Below are 19,946 nucleotides of genomic sequence, written 5' to 3'. Positions count from 1 at the left end.
AACAGACTGGCACCCACCATCACTGAAGAACACTTTCCAGAGAGCCAGTGTAGCTTCAGAGCCAACAGGTGCACCACAGACATAGTGTTTGTTCTCGGACAGCTCCAAAGAAGTACCTAGAGCAAAACAAAGGGTTGCATGTAATTCAGTACCAATGACAGGATCTTAAAATGCTGATTATCTTTATCAGACCATTAACCTGACTAAAGCATTCAATACAGTGAAAAGGAAAGGAATGTAGCGGCTGTCCCTCCCAACTTATATTACTTAATGTAATCATTTTTTTGAATATGATTTTCACAACATTTAATGGTTGATAGATAAATTGACCCTAGATTAGAAGCTGAATTATCACAAGTAACTTTCAGTATGAAAAACTAACAAAGTACTCACTAGTTCCACAATGCTTGTCTGCATGCTATAAAGCAAATATTGTTCTGAAGTCTACTTACTGCCAGGTACTTGAGCCATAGAGATTTGAAGACTTGCCCTGGATATATAATTCAGTACCATTGACAGGATCTTAAAATAATGATTACACCTATCAGGCCAGTTGTCTGATTTTCTCTTTCGTTTGACCATCTTCACATTCTCCCATTCCCTTCATTTACTCCTTTCTCGGTGTCATCTATTTTTCCCTCTCTCTGTCACTCACTAAAACTGATACTGAATTTTATCCAGATTGTTCATTTTAAGTAATATGTCAGTGAAACCCCATCATTTTTCTATATTGTCAACTCTAATTTTAAGACCTCATCATTCTTCTAACATATTTGTTACATTCAGGATAAACTCACAGAAGATCAGCTATCATTACCATCCTATTTGATGTTCAACTCATTAAGCAGGTAAGTGCTTTAAATCAGTTGTTATTTCTAATATATTTATTTATGCAGCAACAGCTCTTCATTGCATACACTGATTGGTTAAAATGTTTAACACATTGTGCTAGTACTGTTTTCTATCAGTCTTTGTATACACTCATTCTTATACATTTTAATAAATTTCAAAAGTGTGCTGCTAGTTGGATACTCACACTATGCTATTGAAAATTTTGGGGGTATATACCTTCAACTTCATGTCAACATGAATAAATGTGACACACACCACACACTTGCATGTGTGTGTGTGTATATATATATATATATATATATATATATATATAGATACATACATGGTCTGATCAATAAGTACCCAGACTGTTGCCATAGTAACGAAGCTAAAGCATGCAGAATGAAGCTGCTAGGCACAGATTGACCTTGAACTCTGTTGTGTATGCGCACTAAGTCTTAATGTTCTGGCTTACTCCCGCTGTTTACAGCAGTGTTTGGAAGGAAGCTGTGTAGTGTGTGATCGTTGCATTGACTATGACAGAAGTTGAGCAGAGAATCTGCACCAAATTTTGCCAAAAGTTTGGTGATACCTGCCCAGAGGCCAATGCAAAGTTTAAAAAAAATTTCATTGTCCTTAACACAATCAAGATTTCGTGCAATTGAAATTCAAGATCTTTTTGGCCATCTGAAAGCAGTTTTGGCACAAACTTGGCAGACATGCATCTCATATCAAATCTTCAGTGATGATGGGCTGAATTGAATCGTAACTAATCTGCACATCATCTGATAACTCATGGATGGTGATTTCCCCTTATGGCTGCATGCACATCTGTGATGTTTTTCTCAGTTCTGCTGGTTGCAGGTCTCCCAGAATGCTCATCAATATTGACATTTTTTTTTGGCCATCTTGGAAATGTCTGAACCACTCATACATTTGTGTGACTCACACTCCTCTCCATACACTTTCTGCAACTTAGCACAGGCCTCTGAGCAGGTATCACCATGACATCTTTCTCTGTCACAGTCAATGCAATGATCACAAGCTACACACCTTCCTTCCAAGCACTGCTGTAAACAGCAGAAGTGAGCTAGAATGTTAAAACTTAGTGCACATGCACAGCAGAGTATTTAGTTGTATTCTTTAACATTTTGTATGCAGATTCTATTTAAATCAGCTTTTGATATTGTGGTGAGTGACAAAATAAGTACTAATCAAGAACAGTCGACAGTCACAGCAACTGTTCCCTTTCTCCAAAATATGTGACCTTATCCCTAGATATCATAAACTGTTATTACATATTATTACATATAACAAACACCTTCCTTATTGTAGTGTTGTGAAAGCAGCTTACCGCAGAACACTTCAGGAATCAGACATCCCAAAGCTTTTGCCAAAGAATGAAAGCCACACACTAAGCAAAACATTCCAAAAACATTGGAACAATGAAATGAAGTCAAAGAAGCAGTAAGTTTGTTTTAATAGATGTACATATTTATATCTTAATCTACCTACCTACCTGCCTGCCTGTCTGCCTGCCTGTCTGTCTGTCCGTCTGTCTATTCATTCATCTGTCTATTTATCTATCTGTCTGTCTCTCTGTCTGTCTTTCTGTCCGTCTTACTATCTGTCTTTCTGTTTGTCTATGTATCTGTCTGTCTGTCTATCTATTTTGCTGTATGTATGTATGTATGTATGTATGTATGTCTCTCTGTTTCTCTATCTGTCAGTCTCTGTCAGTCTCTATCTGGCTATGTATCTGTCTGCCTCTATTTATCTGTCTGTCTCTATCTGTCTATCTGTCTATCTGTCTATCTGTCTATCTGGCTATCTGTCTATCTGGCTATCTGTCTATCTGTCTATCTGGCTATCTGTCTATCTGGCTATCTGTCTATCTGGCTATCTATAGATCGAAATAGAGTAGAGGGAGACTTAGTTAAGAAACTAGAAGAGGCACTTACAACTGGCAGCGCAACCAACGTTTTGGCTGCGAGGATGGCCCTCGACCAACACCTCAACGCCAAACACGAAGGTTGCGTCGTCAGAGCTAAAATGCGTGCCTTAAGGAACGAAGGGATCGAAGCTGCGCGAGAAGCCCGGGTGGCGGAGGCGCAACGCGGTAACAGAGCCACCATTCGGTCTCTAATCGATGAACAGGGATGTAGTCTGCTCGAACCCGAAAGGATGTGTGGGGCCTTTCAACAGCACTTTGCTCGACTGTTCGGTGCGAGCGGTGAGTCGGAACGCAGGATGGACTTCACTGCCTACCTGACCGGCCTGCCGCGGCTCTCGGCGGGAGAGGCAGAGTGTTGTGAGGGTCCCATCACAGCTGCTGAAGTAAGGGATGCTATGGCGGGCTGCGCGAGGGATAAGTCACCTGGATTGGATGGTCTACCCTACGAGCTGTATTGTCAAATGCCAGACTTGTTTGGCGACCTCTTGGCATCAGTCTACTGCAACTGGCAACAAAACGGGAGAATTCCCGGTTTCGTGAGCCGAGGTGCAGTGACATTGCTGAAGAAAGACCCAAACAAGGGGAATTTTATAGATAATTTCAGGCCCATCACTCTGCTCAACGCAGACTTGAAAATTTTGGCCAAAGTAATAGCCGAGAGGTTGGCGCTTGTCATCGATAAACTGGTCGACAGGGCGCAAACATGCGCCGTGCCGGGCAGAAGTATCCATGACAACCTCCACCTCATGCGCTACATCATGGACAGGGTAGTTAAGGATCCTGGCATGGGTGGGGCGCTGATCAATTTAGATCAATCTAAAGCCTTCGATAGGGTCGACCATCGATATCTAGCGGCCGTCCTCAGGGCAGCTGGCTTTGGTCCTGTCTTCCGCGGTTGGATCGCTGCCTTGTATAGCGGCATCCGATCGGTAATACGGGTAAACGGTCACCTGTCAAAACCGTTCGACATCACGCGTTCGGTCTGTCAGGGATGTCCCTTGTCGGCGCTTCTGTATGTATTGACGATCGAACCACTACTGCGGAAGCTGGCGACACTGAGGGGTATCCCACGAGAGCTGGGTTGCGGGACGAGCGTGTCTGCATATGCGGACGATGTCACCGTCATAGTGTCGAGCGAAAAGCACGTCGAGATGCTAGGCGAGACACTTAAAGAATACGAAACGGTGACAGGAGCAAAAATTAACCCGGAAAAGTCAGTGGGTTTGTTACTCGGCACCTGGAGAAGCAAGCCCATACCGTCCAACAGTGACTCCGTAGTGGGACGCTGGACGGACGGACCGGTTAAACTGCTCGGGGTCTGGTTCAGTCCGGACCTCCAAATGGATAAGAACTGGGACGAGATCACCAGTAGAGTGATCAAACTCAGCCAAACATGGGCTGAGAGAAAGTTATCTCTAAAAGGCCGGGCGGAGGTGGCTAATGTGTATATCGCATCAGTCATCGATTACCGCCTGACCGTCGTGCCTTGTCCCGATGCCACCATCACGAAACTAGAACGCATACTTTTCCACTTTCTGTGGAAGGGTGGCGTTCCGATGGTGAGGCGATCCATTTGCTGTCAACAACCGTTACGTGGAGGACTGGGGATGCCGTGGTTAATGATGCGCAGACATGCGCTGAGACTGCAGCATCTCTGGAACTTCATTGACGACGGTGAACAGGTGTGGGCGCCGTTTGTGAGGCACGCCTTCCCGCAGCTCGTCTCACTCACCGAACTGCAAACATGGATCAGGAAGAGACCGAAACTGGGCGAATGGCACCGCGAGTGTCGCCAAGCTCTACAACAGCTCTGCCGTCCGGGATCAAACTTGTGCAACTTCCAAACGACCAATGCGTTCTATAGAGGACGAGTGGAGGGGAGGTCTGACGACACTCTCGGGGCAAACCTGGGTGTCGACGAGAAATTCTTAACCCGCCTTTTCAAGACGACGTTCGGGCCGGGGCCTATGGATAATTTCCAGAGATCCCTGGCTTGGCAATGCTATCGAGACGCACTACCAGTTCGAGAGAAGATCTACAGACACGGTTCGAAAACCACCGGACCGACCTGCCCGAGATGCGGTCAGAGCGACGAAACCGTTCTGCACGCACTTGTGCAGTGTCCAGATATTTCAGAGCTGTGGACCTTCGTCGAACGGCTGTTGTCGCGTGTGGGACGAGCCCACTTATCAGCCGAGTCTATCGTGAATATTGTTCCGCCACCTTCCTTTAAACGGGAAGGAAAAACGGTTTTTGTAACACTGATAGCTATGGCAAAAGAATGCGTGTGGTGGACGCGTTTGAAAGGTCTACAAACAAACACTTTCCTCTCTGGTCAGTCCCTCGTCAACTTTTTCAAGTACCACTTGAAAAGGAGGATGAGGATAGAGAGGAAAGTGTTGTCGAATGAAAGTTTCAATAAAAAATGGATAAATGTGGCAAGAATGGTAAGAATGAAAGACGACACCATTTTAAGCATAGACTTGTAACAAAAAGAGACAAAAAGAGAGAAGGTACTTACTTTCATGTACCTTTAAAAAAAAAAAGCCTGAGGTGACCGTGGTCTTTTCCGTAGGCTTTTCTCTCCACGGATAAACCTAATCTGTTCCCCGTTTTTTACATCGACTGTGATACACGATCCCTATTGATCGCCCCCTCCCACGTTTTTTTTTTTTTTTTTTTTTTTTTTCTTCCCGCGATCCCTTTTGATCCAAATTATCCCCCCCCCCCCAAAGCTCTACTTTGTAATTTGTCCATTTTCTGTATTTAGCCCTGTGTGGCTATAATAAAAAGATATCTGGCTATCTATCTATCTGGCTATCTATCTATCTGGCTATCTATCTATCTGGCTATCTATCTATCTGGCTATCTATCTGTCTGGCTATCTATCTGTCTGTCTATCTGTCTGTCTGTTTGTCTCTCTCTCCCTCTCTTTCTCTCTCTCTCTCTCTCTCTCTCTCTCTCTCTCTCTCTATCTCTGTCTCTTTCTCTCTACCTACCTGTCTGTCTACCCATCTATTTCTGTGTCTACCTTTTTTTTCTTTTTTCACATTTTTCCAAGGGAAGAGTATGGTTAAAGTATTATTGTCTAAGTTTACCTTCTACAAAATCTAAAAAAGATAAATACACACACACACAGACACACACACACACACAGACACACACACACAGACACACACACACAGACACACACACACAGACACACACACACAGACACACACACACAGACACACACACACAGACACACACACACAGACACACACACACAGACACACACACACAGACACACACACACAGACACACACACACAGACACACACACACAGACACACACACACACACACACACACAGACACACACACACACACACTCTCTCTCTCTCTCCACAGATATCTATATATATATATATATATATATATATATATATATATATATATACACACATACATATATATGTACTATATAGATTATTTTGATACCCTTCTCTATTACGAACAGAAAACTTGAAAGAGCTTACAAAGCTACCCATGAAACAGAGCCATCAGAAAAAACACCTCTCCTCACCACACGATCAGAATCTCAAGAAGTTAGTCTAATTGAATCTAAGCAACAGATCAATATCTCCATTATTTGGATTCTTTTTCGATCTTTTGGTGGCACATTAATACTGGGATATTTATTCAAGTTTTGCAGTTCTGTTTTGATGTTTGTAAATCCAATGATTTTACGGTAAGTATGAGAAAACCCTTCAACATTCAGATCACTCTGTCAAATGTAATGCTTATTCCATTCATATTGTTTCCAACGATCAGCCAGATTTGACTAGTTTGAACATAAAAAGCTAATGTGATTGTTTGCTTATTTTTAGTATTTTATCTTCTTTTTCTGCATGTTTCATTCATTATCACTTTAATTAGGCTCTTCCTGCTATACCAGGAACAGAGTGTGATAGGATTAAGGTGATAACCAGCTGAAATAGTCAAGGTAATCTTGAATTGGTGGAGTTCCTATGTTGGCCATGAATGCCTCTTTCCTACTGAGACATCTCATTTTTCACTTTCTATAGTTGTTTTCTTTATTTGTTTTTCATAATTAATTTCATGTAAAACTTCAACATTATTACCATTTTACATGCTGTTTGTAGGACATGGTCATATTTCAGTTTGTTCCATTAAGAAGATATTTTTCATTTTCTAAGATTACAGTTTGTTTTTGTTTTTTTGTTTTCTTGTTCTTTTTTTTTACCACCAAAGGGCCTCAAAACATTTGGACTTGTAATCTATTACATGGGTTTGAGGAAAAACTGTTTTAATCATTTTACACATTACTGACAAATAACCTTGTGTCGTAATAATATACATTACAATTTGACAGCCTGAGAAGTTGCAAGAAGAGTTGATTGTTACAATGGTGGGAGAAGTAGTGTAGAATAAACATGTTCCACAATAATTCTCAAACACACACACAAATCTAAACACAAACAGAACTTGTACAATAAAAAGATACAAAAAGAAAAATTCTGAGAATATTTATTTGAAGTGGGTGAAAACAGAACCTCACACCCCCAACTTCAACGGCATTTTACCATTTACTAACATTGCAGATCAAAAAGGAGCAATTTGACTTGAATGGACTCAAAGGAGGTGTGGGTGAATAATTAATATAATATAATATAATATAATATAATATATATGAATTAGAGTACATAATAAATATATATATATATATATATATATATATATATATATATACATACATGCACACAATGGGTGTTGAAAAATTCTTGGCCTAATGGTATCACATAAGGCCTGGTTAAAAGCCCAATCTTCCAAGTTCTTTTACAGGGCTTAGAAAAGCTGAAGGAGCACTGCAATAAGTGTGTGGATCTAAGAGGGGGGAATATGTTGAACAAAATCAATTAACTGATTCTCCTGTATTTTCTTTTATCCCAAACCAGGAACTTTTCAGCACCCTACCGTGTGTGTATGTGTGTGTGTGTGTATATATATACACATATATATATATATATGTATATATACTGTCTTACTCTTTTTTTTCCCTATAAATTATAATTCTATGCAGATGCTTTATTATTTCTGAAGCAAAATAGTTTCTTTTTGCTTTTCTTGTTTTTTTTTTTTTTAGTTACCACACAGTTCATTTTTATATGTCTAACAAATGTATATGTTTTTCAATTACAGTAAACTGATTGATTATAGTAACACTGATGAAATAGCATGGAAGGGTTACATCTATGCACTTGGCCTTTTGGTGGTTGATGTGATCGTTTCAGTTGCGGAAACTCTTTTCGCTCGCTACAACATAGAGGCTTGCTTACGAATGAGAGCTGCTTTAATGTGTGCAGTCTACAAGAAGGTTCGTTGTTCCTCTTACTATTTTTATTTTGTTGTTTAATTCCAGGTCAGATCAAGTAAAGTAGGATCTGATTTGGAGGAGAGTCTGTTGATATTTAATGTAGGTTGAATAATGACCTTATTCAAAGTACATTGCTCCCCTATTAACTTCCTTTGGTTTCTGTTGCGAAACAGGGGCAAGAAATGAGAAGTTGCTTCTCTTTTACTCTTTTACTTGTTTCAGTCACTTGACTGTGGCCATGCTGGAGCACCGCCTTTAGTCGAGCAAATCGACCCCAGGACTTATTCTTTGGAGGCCTAGTACTTATTCTATCGGTCTCTTTTGCTGAACCGCTAAGTTACGGGGACGTAAACACACCACCATCGGTTGTCAAGCGATGTTGGGGGGACAAACACAGACACACAAACATATACATACACATACATATATATATATATATATATATATATATATATATATATATATATACGACAGGCTTCTTTCAGTTTCCGTCTACCAAATCCACTCACAAGTCTTTGGTCGGCCCGAGGCTATAGTAGAAGACACTTGCCCAAGGTGCCACGCAGTGGAACTGAACCCAGAACCGTGTGGTTGAACCTTAAAATTCTTTATTACTTTTGCATCCATTTTCCCGTTATTAATCAGATATTTTCTTAGAAATCTGTACTTTTCTAGGAAGATTTTTGACAATTTTGTTTGTTTCACCAACTTGCATTCAGATTTTTGTGTGGTTAGCTCATGGGCACAGAACATTGGCTGTATTTAAATTTGAAGTTACAACCACATAACCTGTCAGTCAGTAGTCCAGCTCATAATCTTAAAGTCATTGATGGTCATTTCAATTTACTTAAAGCATACTGCTTTAATACGATTCAATTCAATACAAACCAGTTTTGTCTCTTTTCATACAAATGTAATGAAAATAATAGATTGCATCTCAAGTTATTACCATAATTTTGGTGACTTAGTCAGAAAACATTTTCATTGTCATTGCAACTTCATTGCTATTACATTGCTCACATAAATTTTATATTATTACACTTATTCTTATGGTCAAGCTGCAGTTTTGGTTCACATGGCAACTGTGGGAAACACCTGTAAATAATCTCTCAAATGTTTTAGCATGTGTTTGTATGTAGATGTGTATATGTGTAAATGTGTAATGGAGAAAAAGAGGAGCTGGTTTGGAGTAAGGAATCCCTATAAATATATGCAAGGATAACATTGATAGTTAACAACTTATTCACTAATATTTTGTTATGATTTAAGTTAGTGAGCTGACAGAATTGTTAGCACACTGGGCAAAATGCTTGACAGCATTTTGTCCATCTTCAATGCTCTGAGTTCAAATTCTGCTGAGATTGACTTTGCCTTTCATCCTTTTGGGATTGATAAAATAAGTATCAGTTCAACACCGGGGTTGATGTAATTGAAATTGCTGGCCTAGTGCCAAAATTTGAAATCTCTATTTTGTTATGATTTATTGACAAGTATAATTCAATGGCAGAAAATGTCACCGAATATTTATTAATATGCTTTAATTATTCAATATAATTCACTGAAAATTTATTGACAATCAAATATATTAGAACATTAAAGAATATATTGGTGTTTAATTATTTTACTAATTCAGGCTTTAACGATAAGCAGTCGAGCAAGAAACCAGTTCACTACTGGAGAGATAGTGAACATGATGTCAGTTGATTGTGAACGAATTAATACAGCACTGAGGATGTTCTGGGTGATGTGGTCAGCTCCATTAGAGATAATTGTTGCATTACTCTTTCTGTACAATATTCTTGGACCATCTGTGTTTGCTGGAGTCTCTCTACTCATTGTTTTAACTCCTGTTAACCTGTACATTACGAGAATTGTGGGGAGATACACCTTGACTCAGATGGAGGTAAAAGACAAACGATTAGGCATTATAAACCAAGTTCTGTTTGGAATAAAGGTAAGGTTTGCTTTGTCTTCATTTCTTTATATTTTTCACTCAGTCACACATACATACAACCACATACAGCAAGCATACACACACATACATTATATACATACACAAACAAGGCAATTTAAAATTCCTGGAATCAAGGAAAGAAGCCTTAAATAGTTTCAATAATTGTTTGAAATTGCAACAAAAGCTTTCACTAACAGCCTTCAACATCTTAGCAATTTTGACTCTGCTGAATACTTAAACTTTGAGCTCTTAAGAGAATCTGTATTGATGTTATCACATCTAAATGTGATTGTTTCTTTTACTTTATTGTTAGCTCTGGGTTGTGTGCCTGTAATTCAAAGGCTCAGCCTTGTCACACTGTGTCATGCTGAATATCCCCGAGAACTACGTTAAGGGTACACGTATCTGTGGAGTGCTCAGCCACTTGCATGTTAATTTCACGAGCAGGCTGTTCCGTTGATTGGATCAACTGGAACCCTCGACGTCGTAAGTGATGGAGTGCCAACAACAACAACAGCTCTGGGTTGTGGTCTACTAACTTCAGTTAATCTCTTATGAAAAATCAAGATGTCAGATTTGGCATCATAAGTACCAATCACCAGGAACTCATTATCAGTTCATTTCTGGAAAGATTTCATCAATGTAATTCCTCACACAACAAAATGTAGGGAAGTACTCTGTTATTGGTAGTACATTTTGCATAACCCTGATGAAGGAAAGTCACCTAAATTAACAATTGTAACATATGAATATGTGCTCCTGTTTCTTTTTGAAAAAAAGAAGAATGAACATTTTGATCTTTCCTAATCAAATTATAATTCTTGTATCAGAAGAATAGGTATGATGTATATTTCTTCTGGAAACCATTGTTATCTTTGTTGTGTATGTATGCATTAATATATGGGAGAATATACAAATAATAACAACAGACGAGGACAGGTGGTGTAAATAACAAAAGTATATATTAGTATGACGCTCGGGAATACGGAAAGTCTTTGACGTTTCGAGCTACGCTCTTCAACAGAAAGAATACGGAGACAAGGAGAAAAACACAGAGAAAAAAAATTGAATGTATGCATTAATATATGTGTGTTGGGTCATCCCATAAATAATGCAGTGTTTTATACTTCTTTTATTTTTCAAAATTATGATAAATAAAGTTCTTTTTTAATCTAAAATATACTCTCTTTCATTTTATACAATGCTCTTACATCTACCTGGTAAACTTGCAAGGTCCCCTCTTCCAAAATTCACTTGTTTGTGGTGAAAAATACTTTTCTCTGTGTCTTTTCTTCTTTATAGGTCCTCAAATTGTATGCATGGGAAAGTTTATTCCAAAAGAAAATATCAACAGTCAGAAGAGAAGAGTTAAACCTTCTGAAAAAGGCTAATCTTATTTTGTCCGTTATTTGGTTTTTATGGGAAGTTTCACCCTTTATGGTAAGTAAAAAAAAAAAAAAAAAAAAATCATTGACGTTTTTATCATTGATGTTATTGGTCATTAATCTGGTCTGTGAAATGCCATTGTCATCGTCAGTGTCATTGGACAGATTTGGATGCTATTTCTCCTAGATCAAGCAATCACTTAGAGGCTCCCTGAGACTGAAGGAAAAAAAATTGACCTATGGTCAAAAGACAATGCAACTGTTAATATCACAGGCTTGCGAACTGAAACTTGTTGAGGAAATTGTTTGAACAATTGTATGTTACTTTATATATTTTTATGGTACTAATTCGAAATATCAAAAATGCTCTTTCCCATCACCTAAGGTTTTCTCAAAAATTTAATAAAATATACCATCATTTGTAGGTAAATCCATGTATGGTAGGACAAAATGAAAGTAGTAAACATGAATTTGGCACTTTCTTTAGCAAGGTTAAAAGGTACAAATGCAATTGAAAGGTGAGAAATAGATTTTTACAAGGGTTTCATTCATGTTTTTTTTTTTTTTTTTTGCTTTCTGCACCTCAGAATTTCTTCTTCGCCTGGAAACTATGCCTGGAACTCTCTTGCTTGTGCATATTTGATAAACATTCATGATGTATCATCCAGCAGTAGTCAACTATAATATTGGGATTCCATCTTCCCTAACATCTCCTTTCCATCCAATATGGATAAAGTGTATTTAAAAGTGCATCAGCCAATGTGATCTTTTCTTTTAAGAGAGCAGTATGTACCATGAGTAAGAATTAGCTACTATTTCTAACAAATTAAGAGACCTACTATCTATTGGCATTGGTTGTGGTTGTATTGTTCTTGCCTCACCTCATGTTATGCAAATGCTATCCAGCTATGACCAAACCATCTGATTTTCAGATGTTGTATACCTAGAACTATATATTCAGTGTGTCCTTCCTATGTTTAAGCATGTGATTTAAAGGTGATTTGGTTACTAATTCTAGCAAGTTGAGTGACTGCTTAGCCTCATTCTTTTGGCTTGTGTAATTGCTTTTGGTGGTGCAATACCGCTTCATATTCACATCTAATTGTCAGACAAGAAACTTGGATTGTCAGCTGTGCACACCAAAATGTATCAACAATACACTTGTCACAGAAAGGGGGGGAGGGGGGTTCATCTATTGTATATGATTACCTAAGTTTCTAATGGCTACTGACAGAGACATAAGAGATTAGAGTCAAGCTTCAGTATAATATACTCTCTCTTTACTCTTTTACTCTTTTACTTGTTTCAGTCATTTGACTGTGGCCATGCTGGAGCACCACCTTTAGTCGAGCAAATCGACCCCAGAACTTATTCTTTGGAAGCCTAGTACTTATTCTATTGGTCTCTTTTGCTGAACCGCTAAGTTACGGGGACGTAAACACACCACCACCGGTTGTCAAGCGATGTTGGTGGGGGGACAAACATACACACACACACACAACCATATATATGTATATATATATATATATATATATATATATATATATATATATATATATATATACACACATATATGACAGGCTTCTTTCAGTTTCCATCTACCAAATCCACTTACAAGGCTTTGGTCAGCCCGAGGCTATAGTAGAAGACACTTGCCCAAGGTGCCATGCAGTGGGAATGAACCCAGAACCATGTAGTTGGTAAGCAAGCTACTTACCACACAGCCACTCCTGCATAATAATGATTAATAAGACTTGAGGAATAGGAAGGAGCTGGGTTGTGACTGTGGAGAAGAATTACTTTCATTGCTAGCTGGATTCAGCAAAAGAAACTAGATGCTATAAAATGCTAATTGCTCCATTAAGACTGCCATGCATCTTGATTTTTGAGAGTGGAAATGTGGCTTCAGTGAACTCTAATCCACCACTGGTCTCTTGTTCATGCTTTTCTCGAAAAAGCTATAGAAAATGTGGGAACTTCAAGGACATTGTAGATGGTGTTCATGATATATAATATATGACAGTGCTGTGAACTAATTGTAATGCTCTAATTCTTCTGTCAATTTGTCACCTGGTATCTAGGACTACATTATCTAGTGTGGCCATTTTTAAGAAGGTAGCTTGTGATATAAGGCTTCTGTTCCTTTTAGTCTAAGTGGTTATGTTGAGTGCACTCATTAACTTGGCATTGTCATTATTGTTGTTGATGTTATGTAATTATATATCCATCCTGATTGTATGGACCTATGATCAGAAGTATTCCAACCATGACCATGCCATCTTTTTCCTATGTACAGGGAATTCAGGACCTCATTATCCAACATGTCCTGTTTTAAGACAGTAGGGTATGATTTGAGAGATATTTCACTGCTATTTTTAGCAGATAGTGATCTCATAGAGGGTCCTTCATTGACGTTGAGTGGGTAGGTCTGAATAATAATTAGGCTGTTGTTATTGTGCTTTGTCCTTTCTATTTTTTTTGTTGTCCTTGCAGCAACTTTTCTTTTTTCTTTGCATTTAGTCTCAAGGTGTATGCATGGCTGTTTGGTTGAGACGTTTGCTTCCTAACCATATGATATCAAGTTCAGTTCTACTGCACATATATATATATATATATATATATATATATGTATGTGGAGGCGCAATGGCCCAGTGGTTAGTGCAGCGGACTCGCGGTCATAGGATCACGGTTTCAATTCCCAGACCGGGCGTTGAGTATTTATTGAGCGAAAACACCTAAAGCTCCACGAGGCTCCGGCAGGGGATGGTGGCGAACCCTGCTGTACTCCTTCGCCACAACTTTCTCTCACTCTTACTTCCTGTTTCTGTTGTGTCTGTAATTCAAAGGGTCGGCCTTGTCACACTGTGTCACGCTGAATATCCCCGAGAACTATGTTAAAGGTACACATGTCTGTGGAGTGCTCAGCCACTTGCACGTTAATTTCACGAGCAGGCTTTTCTGTTGATTGGATCAACTGGAGCCCTTGACGTCGTAAGCAACAGAGTGCATCGTTGCCAGTGCCCCTGGACTGGCTCTTGTGCGGGTGGCACATAAGATGCACCATTTTGAGCGTGGCCATTGCCAGTACCGCCTGACTGGCCTTCGTAGGATTTTCAAGCGAGATCATTGCCAGTGCCCCTGGACTGGCTTGTGTGAGTGGCACATAAAAGACACCATTTCGAGCGTGGCCGTTGCCAGTATCGCCTGACTGGCCTTCGTGCAGGTGACACGTAAAAGCACCTACTACACTCTCTGAGTGGTTGGCGTTAGGAAGGGCATCCAGCTGTAGAAACTCTGCCAAATTTAGATTGGAGCCTGGTGTTGCCATCCGGTTTCACCAGTCCTCAGTCAAATCGTCCAACCCATGCTAGCATGGAAAGCGGACGTTAAACGATGATGATGATGATGATATATCTAAAAAAAAAATGTAACAAGAGACGATTGCGCTGGTATGGACATGTGGTGAGAATGGAGGAGGATAGCTGCGTGAAAAAGTGCCACACCCTAACAGTTGAGGGAACCCGTGGAAGAGGTAGGCCCAGGAAGACCTGGGCTGAGGTGGTGAGGCAAGACCTTCGTACATTGGGCCTCACAGAGGCGATGACTACGGACCGAGACCTTTGGAAATGGGCTGTGCGTGAGAAGACCCGGCAAGCCAAGTAAGATCGTTGCCAGTGCCCCTGGACTGGTTCTTGTGCGGGTGGCACATGAGATGCACCATTTTGAGCGTGGCCGTTGCCAGTACCGCCTGACTGGCTCCTGTAGGATTTTCGAGCGAGATCGTTGCCAGTGCCCCTGGACTGGCTTGTGCGGGTGGCACATAAAAGACACCATTTCGAGCGTGGCCGTTTTCGTGCGGGTGACACGTAAAAGCACCCACTACACTCTCTGAGTGGTTGGCGTTAGGAAGGGCATCCAGCTGTAGAAACTCTGCCAAATCAGACTGGAGCCTGGTGTTGCCATCCGGTTTCACCAGTCCTCAGTCAAATCGTCCAACCCATGCTAGCATGGAAAGCGGACGTTAAACGATGATGATGATGATGATGATGAACATAACAGATGACAATGAAAACATACAGACAAATGGACATTACAAAGATGGACAGGAAAACCAGAATGGAACATTCGTGGCTTTCTATTCATCAGCCAACCTTCCAATTATCACTACAATTTTGGCCTGTTACACTTGAGACTGTTCAAAATTGGTAGGCCCCAAAAATCTAAGCTAAGAGCATTACATTTTTGGAAGAAAGCAGGTGAATATGTATGACAACACAGACAAAAAAAATTGAGAAAATGGAGAAGATGCTACATGATTAGAAATACAGACAACGAGACTAACAATGGGTCTCTTTCGACTAAAAGGACAAGTTGCATTAAGCTGGCGTGTGAAGTGGAAACCTTGCAGCAACGAACATAGACAAAAGTCAGGAGACAGGAAAATAAGATGTTGTGTGAGTGGTGGACAGGCCAAGAAAGAAAGGTCATGCTTGGCTGAATACCGATCATGTGGGAGGAACAGAGAGAGGTAGTGAGCAGAGGGATTGAAGAATTAGGGAAGGAACTAGAGAGAGAGAGAGAGAAGGAGAAGCACAAGGGTGATGGAGTATTAGGTAAGAATCTGATTATATAACCATACGGTCATCAGAGTTAGCCAATATAGAAGGAATATGACAACTGGTTGTGTTAATCCACCCCTGACAATGAAGAGCAGTCACCATATTTCCTTCTATATCGGCTAACTCTGATGCGTGTATGGTTATATAATCAGATTGTTACTTAACACTCCATTGTAATCCGTACACAAAACCAATTGGTAAAGTGGCCGTGATGGATATATAATACAATATATTTTGGATAATATATATATACATATATATATATATATATTATCATCCTCATTGTATTTATGTATGTGTATGATATTGATAATCTACATACAGTACACTTTATAAAGTAGCTGTTGTTAGGAACGGCATCCAGATGTAGAAACCATACCAAAACTGAAACATTCAAGCAAGATATGTCCTTTCAACTCACTTCTTGATTTTGTTTTACTTTTTCTCTTTGCTCACATATCATTCCCATTGATTTTCCATCTACTTCATCTCCATGGTCTTTTAATTTCCCCACTCCGTTTCTTCTTCTTCTACACTTTCTCTTCCTCCTACTTCATTATTTCATAATTTTCTCTTTCTTCACCTTCACTTCTCCTTCATCCTTTTCTATCCTCTTTTGCTTTTTGTCTTCCACAGGTGATGATTGCTTCATTTGCAACATATATTTTTGTCACTGGTCACTCCATCAGCGTCCAAACAGCCTTTGTATCTCAGTCACTATTCAATTTAATGAAAGTCCCGATGAACTTGCTACCTGAAATATTCATTTACCTTGCTGAGGTAAGAACCTGTCTCTCTTCCCCTGTATACCTACAATCAACAAAATAACAGAATCTGCAAAAGCACCGGACAAATTGTATTCTGGCGATATATGGTTGCACCTTGTTACTATCTGAATTCAAAGTCAATTCAGTTGTTATTCCTTCTGAACTCCTTAGGTTAACTATGTTAAAAATTGTTTTGCCCTGTGTTGTTTTTAATGTCCTTATTGTTTAACAGCAGGTCAACTGTGATCCAGGATACATATGATCAAAGACATTCCAATTGAAAACATTGTCCATTTTTTTCTCTAGATACAGTGTGTTCTAGGAATACACCAACCAATGTATTCCTCCCTTTTTTTTTTTTTAGGATAATTGGATGTGATGTGAGGAAGATTTGTTTGCTAATTCTAACAGGTTGTGTGTGTGTGTGTGTAAATATAAAATGAGAGAATAGACAACAGATAGTGCATGTGCATATACACAAGATATGTCAACCTGTTCAAGCCATAATTTTTGTTGTTTCTAATTTCCATTTCAGTGTTCTGTTTCCCTAAAAAGAGTGAACAAGTTCCTCAACTCTGAAGATGTTGATCTTAACATTATATGTCATGACCTACCACCAGGTATTTAATGCTTTCTTCTTGAATGTTTTATAAAATTTGGGTAAGGAGATGTTATTATAGAGACAGTTATAGGTATCTGCTTTGACTAAACATGGTAAAACATAAAAAACAATTTGCACTGGACTCATACCTTCTTTTAATTTCCTAGTAGGATGGACAAAGTGTTTTTAAAAAAAATCATTTTCTTTGGATATCATGACATCTTTATTGCTTTACCTTACAGTATATTATAGCAGTTCTAGATACTTGGAGTGCGAGAGTTACTTGCTATATGCTGAAACAACTTCTTAACTCTTGTATTACCATATTTCTGTTCAAATATGCTGCCTTTGTTCAATTAATTTTGAAAATAGTGAGGAATGTAGTTAAATAAATTTGTCATTATTAATTGTGTATGTTGTTTAGTATGAGGTCAGCCCCAGTTCAACAGACCTTTGATCAAATTCACATGATTATTGAATGGATGCATGTTCAAACACTCTTATACGTATGAATGTAGAATTTCTTTTTTGCCCACATACCCATATAATCACAAGTTGTTTCAGTTTTACATCATGTTTTGCTTTCTATTTCACCTTTACATTTTAGGAGAGGCCATTAAGATACAAGATGGATATTATTCATGGGGCAATTCTAAAGAAGAAACTCTTAAAAAGTAAGGCTTTCAGTTTATTTTTTTCTTTATTTTTGTTTTATGTGCTTGTTGTTATTGTTTAACCCTAAGTTAATTCTGAATGAGCAGACCTATGATCAAAAATGTTCCAGTCATAATCATTCTATTCTTATTCAGACATCATCATTATCATTTAATATCTGTTTTCCATGCTGATATGGGTTAGACAGTTTGACAGAAGCTGGTAAGCTGGAGGGCTGCACCAGGTTCCAATCTGATTTGGCATGGTTTCTCTGGCTAGATGCCTATCCTAATGCCAACCACTTCAAAAGTGTAACTGGTGCTTTTTAGGTGCCAGTTACGTGACCCCAGCATCAGCCATGACTATGATTTCACTTGGCTTGATGGGTTTTCTCAAACATGACATATTGCCAAAGGTCTTGATTACTTATCATTGTCTCTGTGAGGCCCAAGGAGAAAATATGATACATAGCATATCATATTTTCATTTGCCAATCAGTGTACACTTCTGTACATTTGCTCAGTGATTCTTTCAGCTCTTCTTCAGCGAGAATGGTGAAGTCTGTACTTTGACAATGAGGTCAGAAAAATACTGAAACCTATCCAAGTTATTTCATGTACTTAAAAGAAAATGAAAACAATATTCACCATCACCACCATCATTATTACTATTTGCATCCATTTTTACACACCAGCATGGGTTAGATTAAATTTATTGAAGCAGTTGTTCTGAAGTCACATACCTTTTTTGTTTATCTTTGTTTCTCAAGTGAGGTATTTTCATTTTAAAGGTTCTCACACATTGGAACCAAATGTAAACTTTTCAACCACACTGCCATATCTGTGTGAACAAGGCAATGGCTTACAATTTTTCCTCCTCTATATAATTATTCTTAGATTATAAATGCTTTATTCTTGTACTGATGACCCAATTTAGATGCTTGCATTTAGTGGGCTAAAAAGCACCCAAGAGACATATAGCAGAGTGAAACCAGGAAACTGATTTAAGTTTACCACCAAAGAACAGTTTTCTACCACAAGCAAACTGTTATTGGGTTGCAAACTTTATTTACAAGGTAGAGGGTATTTGCTCAAGTAATTAGCTTTGGGATTGAACCTGATAAAACATAATTACAAAGTGAACTTTAGTAATCACACTAATCTAATACTTTGTTGTTAGAAAGGACAGGTGCCATCTGGACACCTCATCACCTCTAACTATCTCTTGGGAGATCGCAATTTATTCTCTCTCTCTCTCTCTCTCTCTTAAATAGGGGTTGTCATGTAATCCCTCCACGACAAAACCTGTTCTATCTTAAACACTTCTTTCATATCTTAGCCCCATCGAACATAAGGACACAGGTTCCCTCCTCAGGTCTGTAGATTACCAATCTATAAAGTAACCTCACTAGTGGCAGTGGCACAGAAAGACACCCACTACACACTGTGAAATGGTTGGAAGGACATCTGGCGACAGAAATCATTATGATGACTGATACACGCACGCGTACACACATACATACATACATACACACATGCATATGCATACACACACACACACATATGTATACTGATAGTTTTTATTTGTATTGTTTGATTTCAGCATCAATCTCACGATTCCAGAAGGTTCACTCGTGGCTCTTGTTGGTACTGTTGGGAGTGGCAAGTCTTCAGTGTTGTCCTGTCTTCTTGGAGACATGCACAAGAAAAGTGGCTCTGTGTATGTTAAGGTAAAGTAAACTACAATTCTTTCACTTGAAATAGCACACCACACAGCTCTGTCTCACAATGCCCCATTAATCACAAT

General features: G+C 39.0%; 1 protein-coding gene across 1 annotated transcript in view; it reads left to right on the top strand.

The window, feature by feature from the left end:
* Positions 1 to 19,946, top strand: part of LOC106880711 (ATP-binding cassette sub-family C member 1) — a 64,763-nt gene that overhangs the window by 22,143 nt on the left and 22,674 nt on the right. Inside the window, exons 6-15 of the mRNA XM_014930786.3 lie at positions 787 to 848; positions 2,167 to 2,298; positions 6,283 to 6,513; positions 7,986 to 8,160; positions 9,794 to 10,114; positions 11,417 to 11,554; positions 16,755 to 16,898; positions 17,421 to 17,505; positions 18,094 to 18,160; positions 19,743 to 19,869. Of these exons, the coding sequence (XP_014786272.1) occupies positions 787 to 848; positions 2,167 to 2,298; positions 6,283 to 6,513; positions 7,986 to 8,160; positions 9,794 to 10,114; positions 11,417 to 11,554; positions 16,755 to 16,898; positions 17,421 to 17,505; positions 18,094 to 18,160; positions 19,743 to 19,869 (1,482 nt within the window). The remainder of the gene's footprint in view (positions 1 to 786; positions 849 to 2,166; positions 2,299 to 6,282; positions 6,514 to 7,985; positions 8,161 to 9,793; positions 10,115 to 11,416; positions 11,555 to 16,754; positions 16,899 to 17,420; positions 17,506 to 18,093; positions 18,161 to 19,742; positions 19,870 to 19,946) is intronic.

This window comes from Octopus bimaculoides, chromosome 20 (assembly GCF_046866305.1).
Source record: "Octopus bimaculoides isolate indiv1 chromosome 20, ASM4686630v1, whole genome shotgun sequence".
Taxonomy (NCBI): Eukaryota; Metazoa; Mollusca; class Cephalopoda; order Octopoda; family Octopodidae; genus Octopus; species Octopus bimaculoides.
Note: the sequence above shows the minus strand (reverse complement) of the source record. Positions and strands in the feature narration are given on the sequence as shown.